We start from the raw sequence: 17,130 nt of genomic DNA, 5'->3' as shown, positions 1-17,130 counted from the left end.
TTCATTTTCTATATATCAGTTATTTCCCCTTCGCATTTTCTATAGGATGTAGCAATAGACAGAATGCTTTCTCTAATCTTTCTCTCCCTTTGTTCTGGGTATATATCTAAATACATTGACATGATGCAGCAGATAAAATTCTACCTTATGCTACAGATGACAAACATTGCTAATATGTGCCTGCTGACATTTGAATTCCTGAAGATATAAAATAAAAATGAACAAAAAGAGAGACTAGATCATATCTGAACTTGTCCTCACTTTTCCCATCATTCAGAAACATTATTCTCTTCCAGTTTCTAAACTCCTTGGTGTGTGGCTAAGGCTCAGATATAAAATCATCTTTTTGTCATGCTTATTGTTGTAGCTTTTCATTTCTTTTCACTTTGTGTCATTTACTGTTGAGGCCTCCTCATCAGAATAGTACTAGCTAGGCTACTTCCTCTGAGTCAAGACAGTAGTGTTTGTCAAGGTAATAAGACAGCATTCTGGTCAAAGACCAGAAAACCCTTCTTCATACTTTCTGGCTGAGTGAAAAGGAGGAAACATTTAGAAATACATTTGGATTTTTTAAAAAGACTGATGGTTTTGCATCTGTGTGGAGAATAGCCAACTTTTCTGATTCAAACTATAGATGTGTGTGTGTGTGCAAGTTAGAGGTGGGAAAAGATTTGTCTGTTTGTTATTGTATATAATTGGAAGCTTGGCATTCCAAACAAACTAAATCAAAATTGGTCCCATTTATGACCAACTAGACTTGCATGCCAACAGAAAGACATTATAGTATTAAAACCATATGCAATTCTAGACATATTTTTTTCTAGTTTCTCTTCATGGGTACTGCATGATGGTGTTTCTAATACAAATACTGATGTGCTTTGGAATAATGGCACTCGCAGGTCTTTCATCATATTGTATCACTGCTTTATTATATTAGGCTAATACACTGCGAGAGTTGGTAGAACCTCTCCATGCCAAATCGGATCCACTTCTGTTGGCACTCAACCCATTGGAATCACAGATTGATAAGCTAATGTTTAGAGAATTTAGATGGAAGAGAGTCGGCACGGCGCAGACTCAACATCAACCTCTTGCAAGCAACTAAAATGGCCTCGTCCTTGATGTTTATAACAGAAAACAGACTTGTAAAAAGCTTAGATCATCAAGTGTTGTGGATTTGGGGGCCTCCATAAAGGGATATTAAGAGGGGCAGGCCACTCTTAAGAAGAATTCGAGCTTTCGACAGTGGGACTAGCATAAGATCAAAACAAATCAAGATGGAACACGGTAGCCGAAAACTGCCCTTTTTATGGGAGAACAGAGGGTAAAAGGGTCTTGTGTGGGGAAGGGCTCTGTGGCGACACCCCAGTTGTGTTCTCCTGACATCAGGAAGAGAGGGATCAGCACCAATAATTTAACAATCCTATCTGTTTAATGGACTCTTAATGGTTAAGGCAAAGCAGCGGAAGCAAATTCTGTGTTAAGTGTATTTGCATTTTTAAAATTTGACATGCTGTATTGTACTAAATTAAGTGTAATCTATTAAGGCGAGGTGTACACACCCTGCTCTGAAACTCGCTATGTTTATTCTATTATTAAAGCATATTCAGGTGTAAGGCAGACTGCTTTCAGTGACACTAATGAAGGAAATTTCTCATGCCAGGCTTTATTAGATTCCTCAGTGAAAATTCCTTTCTCCTTTTCCTTGGCACTTACATAGAAGTGATGTTGCCTCATAAGCTGGAATGAGCTATTCTTTTTCTGTAGAATATTCCAATCTATAGGCTGTGGTTTTCCATATTTGAAAAAATATTTTGTCTGGATGTCTTTCAAACTAGCTTCAGATACTATTTAATAATACTATGTAACTGGGTCCCCTGTGGCTCAATATTGCTTATTTTTCTTCTGTGGTAGATGTGAAATTTCCTTTAGTTGGGTAAGATACACTGTAATGATTTTAATGCTAATTAATGGATATTTCATACTGTGCGGTGAAAAAGTAATTTAATATTGTATTATGAAATGTTTTTCTTCCTGTTGCTGCAGTGTGTGGTATTGCATAATATGAATACCTGTAAAAATATAAATTGCTTAAAAATAAAAATATTACCAGTTGGTACCAGATCTTTTTAGAAAGCTAAATAATTTGCTAAGTATGCTTGATAGCAAATATCTTTCTAATGAAAAAATCTATGCTTATTTCTCACAAATGAAATTTGTGTTGTGAATAAAAATCACATTGATCTGCCTTAGAACTGCCTCTGTTCTCCAAACATTTTCATGTGTTTTAAGAATATCTAAAGAATGGTAGTTCTTGGTATATAGAAATAAGTCATATTTATTTTATTGGCATTTAATATTAATGAAATTCTATTGGATCATGCTCCCTGTTTAAATCCTAGTAAAACTTTATGATCTGAAGAATTTTAGGGGGGGTTCCTCAATGAGTGTGGTGACTATGTATTAATTTTCAAATAAAATCCCTTAGTTTGGCTTTGAAGCTGTCCCTATTATAAATTTTTGCCTTAGACTTCCACTTTTATTGGTTACATTTTCTAAATTCTGTGGGTAAATCTGGATTCTGTCAATCATTTCTGTGTTTGCCTCTCAAAGAACCATCCCTTCTTAGGGGTTAGTGAAGCAGTGCTAGGGATGCCAATGTTCTGTCATTTGAACTCTTCATCACTAGAAAAAAAAATTAAAAAAAAAAAAAAAACTATCGTATCCTGAACAGACAACCACTGTCATATAGTTCTTATTAAACTACTGAATTTGGCAGAAGTACTCAGAAGAAAAAGATGTAGAATAAACTTCAGCTTTAAGTATTTTCATCACAGCTGTATGGAAGTAAGCTTTACCGTTGTAAAAGAATTGACAGTTATAGCCACTGGACACACTTAATTTATAAGTACAGGATTTACCTGATCTAAAAAGAATAGAAAACTATATCAATGTAGGTATATCCAATTGCTTGGTCCTCTTTAAAGAAAGGGATTTTACTTGTTAAAATTAATTTTTTCCTTCTGAGAAACAGTTGCCTTAATGGTAATGTTTAAGTGTTATTTTGCCTAAAAGAGAATACATGGTTTTTAATTATTAAATAACTAATTGGCTGCAAAGGAAAAAACTAAAAGCTAACTTGTAAAATCTTTTCTAATACAACAAGCTGCCTTCCCCCTAGTTCTACAAAATTAGATATAGCAAGTTGTTTAATATAAAGGCCTGGATTGAAATAGCTAGTGTTTTAAACTATAAAACAATTCAAGTTATAGTATTAACCTTAGGTTATTTAATCACCTTTAATATAAAACTTACAAAGATAGTAAATCAACTAAAAGTTTGTCACCTTACACATAAATAAATTGTTTTCCGTGACAAGATAGTAAATTAGTATTCATAAAAATAGTCCTGTGGTCTCGATGCAAATGACAATTGCCCTTTGGGACAAAAATAGTGTCTCACATACTTGATATGATTAGCCCAGAAGCCTTAAAGTGCTTTCTGGTTGTATAAGAACAACTGCCACTCAGAACTGACTGATGACTAATAGTACTATGTCTAGCCTTCTCTATCATCTGTAATTTAACCTTTCCCAACCTTCTGTGCTCATTACACAGCTGTGTTGTAGAAAAAAAAAAAAAACAACTGTTTCCACGGGGACATCATTGTCCAATTTTTAAAAGAATATAATTCTCTTCCCAAACAAGTACCAAGAATCCATTCCCCATTGTTGTTTGCAGAGTCCAATTGATGTATTTCTTGGTTTTGTTTTAATCTTTTACTCTGCTTTAACAATGCCATTGCAGTGGCAGGGAAATCAGAAGACAAGAGTGAGGTTTTATTGTCTTTAGTTTCTACCAAAGAAACATGAACAGTGCTGCACAATTACTTTTCAGTAATCACACAGTCATCTAATGGGAATCTTCTTTGAAGTGTGTTATTAATAAAGTAAACTATCACTCCATTTGAATTTGTTGAGAACCTGTGAAGCATTATGGTAGATAGACAATGAGAAATGCAGATGTCAGTAACACAAATTCCCCTTATAGAAGTCACAGTTATAGATGTTTGACGGAGAATCTATTAACATACAGGAAGAGAATAATTAGATTTTCTCCTTGAGTTTTATATCTCATTCTTTTCAGTTTCTTTCTGAATATTTATAGCATATATGGATAAACTATTAAATGTGTATGAATTATGAACAACACAAGTGTTTTAGCCTGTAAGGGTGAACAGTCGAAAAAATGTTTACAAACCACTGCACCTAAATGCATAGAATTCACTAACCGAAAATTTTGGAGCAATTGAGGAATACATTATAATCTGCTCAAGACATTGCAACAAACTGGTATTTTTTTTATTAGCTAATCTTTTATTTGAGCTTTTCTTTATTTTTTTAACGACCTGGTAACCCCATGCAGCCTGCAGAGAACCAATGAATTACTATGATGCTCACCGTGTTCCTAGATTCCTAATGTATGAATGATACCAAAGGGGAGTTTCTTCCCTCCTTCCAATTATGGCACAGCCAGATATGATCATCTCTTGGCACAGAATGCAAATCAGTTACTTCATTTTGACCTTCAAATCCACCAGTCAATGAAATTTCATATAAAAGGGAGAACTTATAAGTGCTCTTTGCTTTACTAGAATGGATTTTTTTTTAATGCGTGATCTGACACAGACCTAATTTTTATGCTACAAATGTAAATATAATTTGGGGAAAGTTTTATTCCTTCATAGTTCCAGCTTTCATGAATAAATTAGACACCAATTAAAATGTCATTTCAGCAGTGCTACACATCCTCGGTGGGACTCACAGAAGGTTCCTATATATGTCCTTCTATTTGAATGTGCTACACTTTGCCAATTTTCAGAAACATTCACTCAAATTGCAAACGAGCTGGTTTTTAGCCAGTGTTCCAATGGCTGAACTGCCACACTGAAAAAAAACCAGTTGAGAAGCAGGCCTCACCAAGTGTTTGCCTCATCTTCCAAGGCAAGCTTCTTCTAAGAGAAGAAAAAGCAAAGTTTGAGAAGAGAGAGGACCCTGAAGGGAAATGTGAAGGAGACGAAGAGGAAGAGGGCAAAGAGAGAAGAAAATAAAGGTGCTTTCATGTTTTCGGTTGCAACAGTAGCCCTGTAGACTTAATTGAGATTCATCTGGGAAAAATCAAGAAAACCAATTGAAAACTAAAAAAGAAAATAAAGGTCTGTTTTTGTCTTTAATGTTGAGTTCTGTGTTGTTTTGACTGTTGAACACAGTGAATCAGATTTATAATGTGACTCAGCCCCTCACTCCCTTCTTTTGAAAATAAAAGGACTCTTTGTGTAGTCTTAGAATGTTAAATCATTGGTGACATTTTGTGGTGGCCTGGCTTCTCAGTCCCTCGTCCTTGCTCATTCCACTACTGTGTCTTGTGCAGTGTTGCATATGTGTATGGTGTATAGAGGACTAAGTAGGGACTTTCTTATCTCTGATAGGAGCCACACCATCCAACTAGTACTTCAAAATGTTTCCATGTTCTGTGTCATTGTGATTCCTTGTTCAGATGTGCTGCCCAGCTAGACCTATGCTTGGCTTTTTGTACAGCTGTCAAACCGAATACCTTGTAGAATTATGTTGTCTTTTGGTTGGATGTTTTTGCCTCAAATAATGTTAAGAAGGGGACAGAGGAGAGACTTTTTGTTTTTATATAGTTATTTATATTTTTATATTTAATCTTTGCTTAGTCTTCTTAAAGTAAAACTTCACTGATATTGTATAAAATTAAAGCTTCTGCAGTAGTCCACGATATTAAAAGTGAAGGTAAAGGGGTTGGGTTGAGATGTAGTTCAATGATAGAATGTTTGCCTAGTATGTACAAGACCCTTCATTTGATCCCCAGCAGAGAAATGGAAGACAGAGACACAAAGAAATAGAGAAAGAGAACAGGCTAGATCAAAATGTAACAAGATATATATGCCCTACAGTATTAGGTAATATGAGAAAGATTTCTCTTAAAAAATTCACTGTGTGAAAATAAGTCTACCCTCCTTAAATTCAAAATCTATAATTTAGATCCTTTTTTCTTTCACCTCCTTTCTAGAACTGAAAAAGTAATAGTACATTATGCCACCTGATACCTTACCTACTATAATTCCCATCTGTTAGGCTTCTTACTGGTACCCAAACCCCTTCTTTCAGAATTGCATCTGTCTTTACATGCAATCTTGCCCTGAAGCAAATGGAATAATTATTAAATAATTCCCCAGTGCCCTTTCCTGGATTATGATTTTATAAAATTGAATTATTCTGTTCAAATGTGTCTTTATTTGTACAACTCCATTTAGTGACCATAAGTGATTATTTTTTGTGCCTTTCTTCTTCCTAGGCATCCTCATTTGAAGTTCTCCATAATGGATCTATCTTGCTTGTAACTTGAAAATCCACTCTTTTCATAGGCTTGCATCCACCCATCCATCAAACTCCTCTATGTGCTGAAAATAGTTCATGGATGAAACAACAGAGCATTTTTTAAAGATTTTATTTAAATGAATTTTCATATTTTAAGAGAGAGATGTTTAGGCATTAGAATTCATTATAGAACACACTGATAGCATGTGCTGACAGATGAGAAGGGGTTTTCCAGTGAAAACAAATGCTCATAACTATTCTCAGCTACTAGCCTCAGTAGAAGAGCAAAAAGTTAAATACAGAATTTAAACAAAACAACTTTTTAATCCTAAAGGTGAATCCTTAAAAATTAAGGTGTTATTTTAGACTTTGGGGGCAGTTTTAGCTGTATTCTTTTAAAACATGTTTAGAGCATCCTTAGCATAACCCAAGGAATGGAGGTCATAGTTGACACAAATCATGGATATAACTTGTCACCCCCTTAAGTATTCTATCTCTGACGTTCATCTTTGCCAGATTGTGAGCATACAGAAATATTTCTATGTAGTTCAACTTAGTAAAGTCGTACAGTCTGTTTATAGTTTGTATCCCATTGAAAAACCTTTTCTGTGGAAAACACAGTAATTTCTATTAAAAGATTGCATGCAAAGCATCCAATAAATGTTTAGAATGATGCATTTTGAAGGAGTCTCACATTAACTGGTACCTCTAATTAAACGCACACTAAATAATTAAGTTCTAGTTTCCCCATTTATATAAGATTATGGCCTTGAGCAAAGACCTCCCCTGATATAAATTGAAGATTTCTTAGTATTATGTGAAGATCAAATGAAATCATGAATGTTAGACATTTACCCTACTGTCTGGCACAAATTAATGTTCATTAGTGTTGTCGTTAATTAGGGAATCTACTTTTAAAACTATATCTGAAAGCTTAATATTGCATGATTGATGGTGGAATGAATGATGTTCTATATTTATGCCTTGGACCAGTTTAAGAAGTATTCCTCAAATAAGACCCTTGCTACCCAAAGAAGAATATAGTTCATTTTTATCACTATATTTTATGACAAACAAACTGATATGTTTCTAATTGATTTAACATCATTATTCATACAATTTTAAAGTAAAATAAGACCTTCATTTGATCATCTAGATCAAAAATCCATACTTGTAACTGTCTTAATTTTCCTCAAAAATATTGAAGTGAAGTATTTTCTTAACAATTTTTAAATGTTATCAATTCTGTTAGTACATGTCAGAAGTGTCCTTATATTTGCTTATAAATATATCCATGTGATTCATTTTAATTTAATTTAAAACATTATTATTGCTGAGCATGGTGGCTTATATACCTGTAATCCCAGCACTTGGGAAGCAGAGGCAAAAGGATTACCATGAATTGGAGACTAGCCTCATGTGTTGCAGGGTACGCCTGGGCTACATAATGAATTGCAGGCCACCCTAGCCTACACAGTGAGCTCCTGCCTGAAAATCAAAGACATTATTTTTGATAATAACTTCTGATCAGTTCCTATATTGCTGATGTACTAATACAGCAATCTCATGAAATCTAGAAGTCTATTAGATAACTGGACGATCATAATCAAAAATGCCAGCAAATACCATTCCATCTTAGGAAATCTTAAAAAATGGAAATCATTAAGTATTAATTAACCAGGAGAACTCTATTAAATAGCATTTGTGTGTTTAATTGTTGTCTTAAATACTAAACGATATGAAGCAGAATTTTCATGTTATGTACATGTTATACTTTAATTCATTAAATTCAAAATATGTGAGTATTTTTCTCTCAAGAGGCTATTTGTTGAGTTAAATCCTTAAAATAATTGGCTATCCATAATTATATAATCCCATCTTAACTAGAATCTGTGAGGTATTTTGTTTGTTTTGTTTTATTTCTGAGAGATATTTAAGTATTAGACTATTTTCCTAATCATTCATTAGACTATATTCCAGACAATCCAATTTTTAGAGTTTTCAAACTACAGAAATAATTTTTATTAAACTGCATATCTGTCTCTTTCCCTCTCTTCTCCTCATCCTTTACCCCACTCCCACTCCTCTGTCTCTCAGATGAAAACAGGGAAGAAAAGTTAGGAGACTCCTTGCAAGATTTATACAGGGCACTGGAGGAAGCCAGTCTGTCACCACTAGGAGAACATCGCATTTCAACCAAGATGGAGTACAAACTATCATTCATAAAACGGTGTAATGATCCTGTGATGAATGAGAAACTGCACAGGCTGAGAATTCTTAAAAGCACTTTAAAGGTAAGCTATGGAACAAACATATAAATTCCTTTGGGGTGATTTATTCTTGGACTGAAACTAGATTTCCAGATACTCCAGGCTGAGTGGAACAAAACAGGGAGCTTTGGGGAGGGAAGGGCAGCTCGGAAGAACGCGCAGCACAGTGATTGCCAAGGAATCTGGTCAGGTCTTCATTGAAGTCCTAAGATGCCGACTAAACATTACATGACTTAGTTTTAGGAGAAATCAGGATGTGGTTAAGACTTCTTTTAAAAAAGGGCAGGGTTGGTGTTACTCCTCAGTTTTTTTGATTTTCTAAGAGATGTTCACCATGTACTACAATTATAAAAGATATTAAAGGCCCTTGGTTTATATGTTAAATGTTAAAAGCACTTGAAATGTTTTGTGAATGAACTACAACGTGTGGAGTGAAGCTAGAGTCATCATGTTCCATGTAGAAATGGCATAACTGTTGTTCTGTTTGCATTATCAGTTCCTAATGCACACATTACCTTCCCATTATACACTTCTGTAAGTGCTTAACACTCTTTAATTCTTCCTGTGCCATGCCCAGATTGGGTATAGAGAGTGGTAAGGACAGGGGAACAGAGAGGCAGAAGTTGAAGGAGGTCAATACAGGAGATTTTCTACTATGAGGATGAGGAAAGGGAGGAAAGGACTTATCTTACAAAACACCCTGGGCAGGTCCTGTATTGCACAAAAAGTGAAAACAAAACCAAACCAAACAAACAAGAACTGTCGTACAGAAGGTGGAGCACAGTAATTCCAAAACACAAAACATCAAAAGACTTCTGTGAGAAGTGTTTTAGCATCCTGCTAAAATTATAGTTTTGGAATAGAGATGAGTGTTAAGTAAATTAATACAATAGAAAAAAAAAGCAATGATTCGAAATGTCTTCAGGTAATAACAACAAAGTATTTGGTGTCAATTATGTGCAGATGCTATCTGGAGCCATGGAACTATTAATGGACTGGTAGCTAATGCTACAATTCTACAAGGGTGGGGGAGCTACAATAGTCATAAGAGTAATTCTGTTGATCCTTTCTAGTTGAAAGATATCCTTAGCTTTCTAACCTACTTTGTGCCTTCTTTTGTTGAAACTTTTTATATCAAGTTTATTTTTTTGTCCTCCACCTCTTTGCCATATGTGAATATCTTAAATACCTGCTTCTTGTGTTTCCTCCCTCCCCCTCCTCTCTCCCTCCCCCTCTTTCTCCTCTTCTTTTCCCTTACAGTCCTACTTCCTCCTCTTCTTCTCTCTTTTCCTGTCTTATATGCTCAGTTAATACCCTACAATATTTTTGTCCTATGACAATGAAATGCCACTGTAAATGTTGAGTTCAAGACGGATCCTAATATGTCATGCTGTTAGACTCTTCTGGTCTTCTAGGATAAAGAAGGTTAAGGAAACACTAAAAAGAAATCCCTTGATGGTTAAAAAATGATGGGGAGCTACAGAGCCCTGTATTTTGGGACCTAGAAAAGTAATAGGTTATAAAATCTTCCTTTACAGAAGAACAACTAAACGCACCCAAGAATAGCTCTCAGGTCCCACCATAGGCAACTGCCAGCATCATCAGTCTCATACCCATTTCATATCTTGTCTCCTCACTGGTCAGAAGCACTTCTTATACGTGTTGTTGTCTTCTTTCCCTCCTGATTCTGGCAGACTGGTGTGCTTTTTTTCTCTTGCAGAACATTTCCAAGATTCTCTTAGCCCTTTGTTAGATCCATAAAAGAAAAGAATGGTTTTCTCAAAGTCTCTTAGCCCTTTTTCTATTTTACCTTCAACAGAAGAAATTCTCTTCTTCTACAGTTGATAGTTGTGCTTCTGAGAGTTATACCAAAGTGATGCTTACTCATCAGGTGACTCCCAACCGCCTGTATGAAAGGAAAGGCTTTGTTCATTCTAGGGCCCATGTGCTATGGGATGGGATTCTTAATGGTCACAGGGCAAGTATTCTGTATTTGCAATAACAGGGGTCCTGTTTTCTGTCACTGGAGCATGAGGAGTTAACCATGAAGGAGAGGCAGGACAAGTTCCAGAATAACTGAAGAGATAGACGGTGGTAAATACACTTGTTGGCAATGGTAGAACATTAACACAAACAGAAAGAGATCAGCTTCTCTTTGAGTGTTTAAGGAAGGGTGGTTGAAGAAATGAGAGAGGTTGAGGAATCTTACAGGTTGGGGAAGGTTTTCTTAAAACATGAAGGTCTGCATAATCAGAGATGGCAAACGAACGACAAATCTGTTTCTTAGAGGCGTCTGAATGTATTGGCACTTGTTTTAAATTTTGATAAAATTTAATCCCTCCCCATTTTAACTATTGAATTCTTTTGCTTTTCAGGCCAGAGAAGGGGAAGTAGCCATTATTGATAAAGTCCTAGACAATCCAGACTTGACTTCTAAAGAATTCCAACAATGGAAGCAGATGTACCTCGACCTTTTCTTGGATATCTGTCAAAGCACCACCTCAAATGACCCACTAAGTATTTCTTCTGAAGTAGATGTTCTCACTTCCTCTCTAACACATACTCACTCATACATTGAGACACATGTGTAAGTGTGCTCGGCCTCGAGGTCACCTAGTACCTGACGGTACTCTGAATCAGTGGATAAGGTAGTTTTTTATCAGTGTGTTGGATACTTGACAAGCTCTACTTTAATGTTACCAAACTATATGAAACAAAGCATACATGGTCACATTGCCACTGTCTTTAAAGAGCATTTGTATGTTTTATATGCAGTCAGTGCTCAGCTTATGTTACCATGTGCAGAATCAACTATCTTTAATGACTTAAATTAACTTTTGCAGACAAATCTGAAAACAGGTGATCTTCAAGTAGAAAAACCACAAAAAGGCAGTTTTCTATCTGAGGTCATCTCTTCTCCCTTTAAGTTCATTTTATATATAATGAGACTTCAACCGTAAATCACAATTTTTTCAGGTGCAGACATCCTTGTGGGTGGGAAAGAATTTAAACCTTTTTATATTTATTAAAAATGTTCTAAGAATTTTCTTAAACATTGCACAAAGTTTAATGCTGTAGTTTTATTTTTATGAAATGTAGGTGCGTATAAAAGAGTTAAGCAAACTAGAAGAGCATGAACATAAGAAAAGTTCAGGTCTAATATCTGTCTTAACAGTCTATTAACTTGTGCCAACTGGTTAATGGAGGCACCATTCCAACTCTATGAGAACACTGCGTGGTATATCAGGGCAAAGCTTTGTAAGATGTTTTTGTAACTAAGACCAAAAGTGAAGAGAGCTGCTTTATTTTCTTGGTTTAAATCTTCCTTTATTTTTGTAGTGATGAAATGCTGATTGTGTACAGAAGAATTTAAGAATGGATTTTTTAAAACAGACTTAACTCACCCAGAAAGGCAGCTAACAGCTACACACACACACACACACACACACACACACACACACACTTTCAGCCCAAACTCGTGTTTTTTGAACTCTTAAAAGACAAGATATACACTTAAATGAGTCCATTTTCCAGACATTTTCAATTTTCCCTTGGTCTGTAACTAAACTTCTGTAATTATACATCAGGCAAGGTAGTAAAATGCATTTAGTCGTGGCAGATAGAAGTTGCAGTAGAGAAAATAATGTTGAAAAACATTAATGGGTTTCTCTACTAAGGAGCAGAGGATGGCAGTCATTCAGGGAGTTATTACATTGAGTGGCCTGAGATCAAGCACTTAGAGGTTTTTCCTAGAATCCTGAACTGTTTATAGGTGGAGTCTATGAAAAAGTCCTCTTGACATATTGCCATTTCTATGTGTCTAGTTTTGGAAAGTGACCACAGCATGAAAGTGACTTGCTGCTTTTTAGTGTGTGGCTGCATAATATACAAGTCACAATTTGCTGTTTTTTCAGGAGGGAAAGATCCTCCTTTACTATTCTATATCCTGAAATCTACTTCTGATCAGCTTTATCCTGTTGCCTGTACAGCTCAGTGAATGTATTTACATCTCTAAGAGTTCAGATATATGCCAGTGAATATTTTTGCTGTAGAGAAGAAAGTAAAAACTACACAGCGGGATCTTTTTCTTTGCTTTTGAAATCACATTAAATCACTATCGTTTTGCAGACTTTGCACAACTGTACAGGAGAGTGGCCTTTCTACAGCACATTTTCAGTAATCCTATCTTTAGTCAAATGGATGAGAAACATGCATTAATGTTTGTATGGAATTGTGGGTCCAGTGTAATATTTTTATCATTTAGAATACCCTATTTGTAAAAGCATTTATTTACTGCATGGTTATTGACAAACATTAAATTTGTGGGATTTTGTATATGTAAAAGAAAGAGAGAGAAAGAACAAACAAAACCCCTCTTGTCATAAAATGAAGTGTGCTTGTTACAGTTGTTTAGGCATATTGATGTTCACTAGACCAATGTGGTGTATCTTCACTTAAAACTATTTGTACATGATGGATGCGTCACGTATACAGTGGACAAACAGCCTGCAAACAACAGGCAGTTGGTGGGAAGGCTAGCTCTGTTACTAGTAAGCAGCTTCTACTTTGTAAAGTCAGCTGTTGTTTTACTGGTAAAAAAAAACAATTAAACTAATGAATTTATAAGACTGGTGAGTTATAAGACTAGCCTAGTATGAAAGAGACCTTTTAACAGTATATATCTGTACATTTTATTGCATTAGTTTCAAATCTAGGAGAGAGGCAGCACTGTAAACTGAAGTCAAATAAATCCAGCTCTTAATGAATCCTTGTAAAGCACCGACTTTATTCATGCAAAGGGCTTACCACATTTCTCTGTGACCTAATCATCCAGCCACCCTCACTACCACCACCCCAGTCACAAGTTCTCACTTTGCCACCTCACTGATAGCACAAGCCAGAAGTAACACCTGTTCAGAGCTTACCAAGGTCTCCTCTGAAACCTTGAAACCTCGAAACCTCAAGCTATCTTCCCACTGACCTGACCTAACCTTAAAAACTTCACCTACCCATTCCTTTTCTGGGAGCCTTTGGAGAACTAAGAGTGAAACCACCAAAACCAAGCGAATTTTCTTCTTACAAATGTAGTATATTGTGGTTAAGTGAAATATATATAAACTAATAAGCTGCCAGTGTAAAAGCAGATGAGGACAGGACAGAAAAATTAATAACCAAGAGTTGTTCCTCAAAGAAATGCTTTTTCTGGTTTTTATTTTCCCTCAGTTCCATGTCAATACGAAACTGTCAAAGCAGAACTATAACCATGGCTCTGCACCATAATTTTTTTTTCATTTTTTCATTTTTTTTTTTTACCATTTTTTTCGGTACAACTATTCCATACTGTTTAATGAAGGTGTGTGTATGTGCACACACACACACCCCTTCACAGTTTCATCAAATACTGTCTACTGGGCCTATTATTACAGCTATTGTAGCCAACAGTTTTCTGTGGTTTGTGTGTAACTAGTTGTACATTGTTTGGATGGGAGACATGAAAATATTCACAGGTACTTGAAAAACACTTTAGAGAGAGAAATAAGGTCCTATTTTATTTTCAAATTCCACCTCTAGGCCAGAATGAGTCTGTCTTTCTGAAACCTCTTCAGTTAACTCAAACTGGCTCATATCTTTGCATTTGACCATTCCTGACTGACATTTGCAGTTGAAGGGGAATAGTTATTCTTTGGCGAAGGCCTTGTTCACCTCCTTACCATTTAGAACTACTCTATCAAAGTCCTCTTAAGGGAACAAAGCAGTGCTCTTCAGGCAAGGTCAAGAACAACTTTCCCTTGGATCCTCTGAAGGCTGGACTCACCGTTCAATCCAACACTAAATCTGGCACCTCTCCAGTCTCTCCCTCCCTTGTTTCCTCCCTACCCTCGGGTAGCTGCAGCACTGCACACTGAAGGCCACTCCATGCCCAGGGCAGCACACAGCCTATATCTTCCCAACGGTCCAGGTCGAGGTCATAGCCCACTACGTTCCGGGTTGGCACCTGGCGTGAGTCCCGCCACTTGAGACCACCCAGCAGCAGCACTGTCTCTTCCACCACAGCAAGTCCATAGCAAAAGCGGTCATAGGGTAGCGACCGCAACCGAGTCCACTGGTCTGTGCAGGGGTCATAGCGTTCAATCTCAGAGAAGGGCTCATATCTCCCCAAAAAGGCAAACACTGCACCTCGCAGCACCACAAGGTAGTGCCCATAGCGAGCTGTGCCCATGGGTGCCCTCTTGCTCCACACTCTCTCTCCAGGTCTAAGGGAGTACATATCCCGGAGGCTACTTGTGCCTCCTTCACCTCTCCCAGCCTTGCCCCCGGAGATGTACACAACACCATGGTCCCCGACAGCACCTGCGTGACCATGTACTGCCCGAGGTAGCTGTCCAGCTGCCATCCAGCGGTCCCTGCGAAGGTCATACATCTCCACTGAGGCCAGTGCCTCGCCACAGATGCCCAGGCCTCCGACAGCCAGGAGACTCTCACCTACCACACCACACCAGAAGTAGGCCCTTGCTTCTCGCATGGCAGGCACCTGTGTCCAAGTGTGGAAGCGCGGGTCGTAACGGTGCACTAAGGCTGTGACTGACCTTGAGCCGGCAGCCAGGGAACTAGATGAGCTGCCAGGAAGGCTCTCCCCTCCAAGGACAAATAGGAAGTTGCCAGTGGTACATACACTGTGGCCTAGCAGTGGTGTGGGCAGCTGTGTCAAGCTATGCCAGCTGTGGTTATACACGTCGAAGGACACCACATCCTGGGTGAGCTCCCACTCCTTCTCCTCCATCTCTTCCTCCTCCTCTCCCTCCTCTCCCTCTGGCTGAGGTGCAGGGTGCCGATTCTGAACTACCTCTGGTAGGCCCATGATCTCCTCAGTAACCATCTCCCTAGCTCTGAGACCACCAACTAGCAAGATACGGGTCTGGGGACTCCGAACACTGGTCTGTTCTCCCTGCAGAAGCGGCTGGCTGGAGGGTGCTGTGTGGTAATTGAGGGCCTGGATGATGAGGCTCTTGATCCTAGTAGGTAATATAAGACCCGAGCCCGAGTATATGCGCCGCAGCACACCAGCAGGCACCAGGCCAAAGCGGATGCATCCAAGCAGTGTTGAACTATGTGCCAGGCGCTGGGCCTTGGGTTCCTGCTGCAGCCAGGCTAGTGCCAGGCCCAGCAGCCGCGTCTCAGGCACCCGTGCCACGTCAGGGGCGCCCAGCACAGCTTTCATTGATATAGGATTGAGTTCCAACAGCCCCGAGGGGCCAGTGCCCATCAGTAACAGGGCCCCCAGGTGGCGTACAATACAGCACTCCGCTGCACCTAGGGTGCGGGCCAGGCCAAATCGAGCTGCCACATTGGCAGTGAAGCAGCAATTCTCTGGGGCAAGCTGGCGTTCCAAGTAGTGGGCACACAGTCCCAAGGCCTCGGTGACTTGCAGGTAGCTGGCAGCCTCCAGGGTGTCCTCCACAGTGTCCATGGAGAGGGGCAGCCAGGCAGTGTAGATGAAGTCCAGCAGGCGCTGTAGGCCGGCCGCTGAAGGCACACGCAGGTGAATTATGCGAGCCCGCGATTCCTGAGTGTGACTCTTGAACAGGGCCCTGAAGTAGTCGCTGGAGCACGCCAGAAGTGACCTGTGCGCTGGGAACTCACTGCCCTCTGCCTCCAGTGTCACGTCGCACAAGAAGCCCTCAGCGCGTAGGGCCTGGTAGCCAGTGAGAAGAGAGCTGCCGTGGGTTTTGCAGTAAGACAGGAAGTAACTCATGATGCCCAAGGCGGGAAGCTGGGATGGAGCCAGCCCAGCGGGGCTGGAGGCATCCCATAACACAGAACCCCCACCTCCGCTGTCCAGCTGCTGAGCCCCTAGCAAAGGCTGATTTTTGCCTGCTCAGCTTAAAACCTAGGGTTCCTTCATCCAGATTTGGCTGTTGCTCCGTGCCCCTCTCAGACAAAGTAAGATGTAGAGACAATTTCCAGAAGCCTCTAGTGGCAGAGGGTGTGGATTTCGGAGTCTTCTCGGTATTGCTAGACTTGTTTTCAGCTGGTGAGCATGACAGTGCGTTGCCCAAAGCCGCCTCCCCTACACAATTTGGGGAACCCACACTTGCACACCAGGGGCGGCGGTGGCCGCGCACCATCACCTGGAGAGGTCGAGGGTACTGAATCTCCAAAAGGCCAGATGCGTGGATGTGGCCCTATTGTGGGTGCCCCAGGACAGCAGGATGGTGGCTCTGAACTCCCGATCGTGGCTGCTCCGTAGACACTCGCGCAGTCCGAGGACAACTGGCTAGGGGGCTGGGGGGTGAGCTTGTTCTGAGAGAACGATCAAATCAAAGCCTGTGGCACTGGGGGGAGAGCAGGTCAGCTTAGAGGATTGGGAGCGTGATTGGGCGCTGCACATAACAAGCCGGTAGCTCACAGCGACAGGAATAGTGCTCGCCTTGGCCGGCTGGCTCTAGGCGACCCGCCCCG

General features: G+C 39.2%; 2 protein-coding genes across 7 annotated transcripts in view; one reads left to right on the top strand and one right to left on the bottom strand.

Annotated features, from left to right (window-relative positions):
• Window positions 1-15,171, top strand: part of Cnksr2 (connector enhancer of kinase suppressor of Ras 2) — a 239,870-nt gene extending 224,699 nt beyond the window's left edge. For 4 of the 6 annotated variants that reach the window (XM_021153093.2, XM_021153091.2, XM_021153094.2 and 1 more), the window contains 2 exons: window positions 8,498-8,694; window positions 11,046-15,171. In XM_021153093.2, coding sequence (XP_021008752.1) covers window positions 8,498-8,694; window positions 11,046-11,261 — 413 coding nt within the window. In that variant the 3' untranslated portion in view covers window positions 11,262-15,171. Of the gene's footprint in view, window positions 1-937; window positions 2,501-8,497; window positions 8,695-11,045 lie in introns of those variants that run through there. The other 2 variants (XM_029473145.1, XM_021153096.2) reach the window with 1 other exon arrangement.
• Klhl34 (kelch like family member 34) lies at window positions 13,820-16,657 on the bottom strand. Its single transcript, XM_021152647.2, has one exon. The coding sequence runs from the start codon at window positions 16,421-16,423 to the stop codon at window positions 14,489-14,491; it is 1,935 nt and encodes a 644-aa protein (XP_021008306.1). The 5' UTR covers window positions 16,424-16,657; the 3' UTR covers window positions 13,820-14,488.
• Window positions 16,658-17,130: the final 473 nt, after the last annotated feature.

Source organism: Mus caroli, chromosome X, assembly GCF_900094665.2.
Source record: "Mus caroli chromosome X, CAROLI_EIJ_v1.1, whole genome shotgun sequence".
Lineage (NCBI taxonomy): Eukaryota > Metazoa > Chordata > Mammalia > Rodentia > Muridae > Mus > Mus caroli.
Note: the sequence above shows the minus strand (reverse complement) of the source record. Positions and strands in the feature narration are given on the sequence as shown.

Excerpts from the sequence above, each read along its gene's own strand:
- Klhl34 (XM_021152647.2), bottom strand. The coding sequence starts at position 16,423 with ATGAGTTACTTCCTGTCTTACTGCAAAACCCACGGCAGCTCTCTTCTC.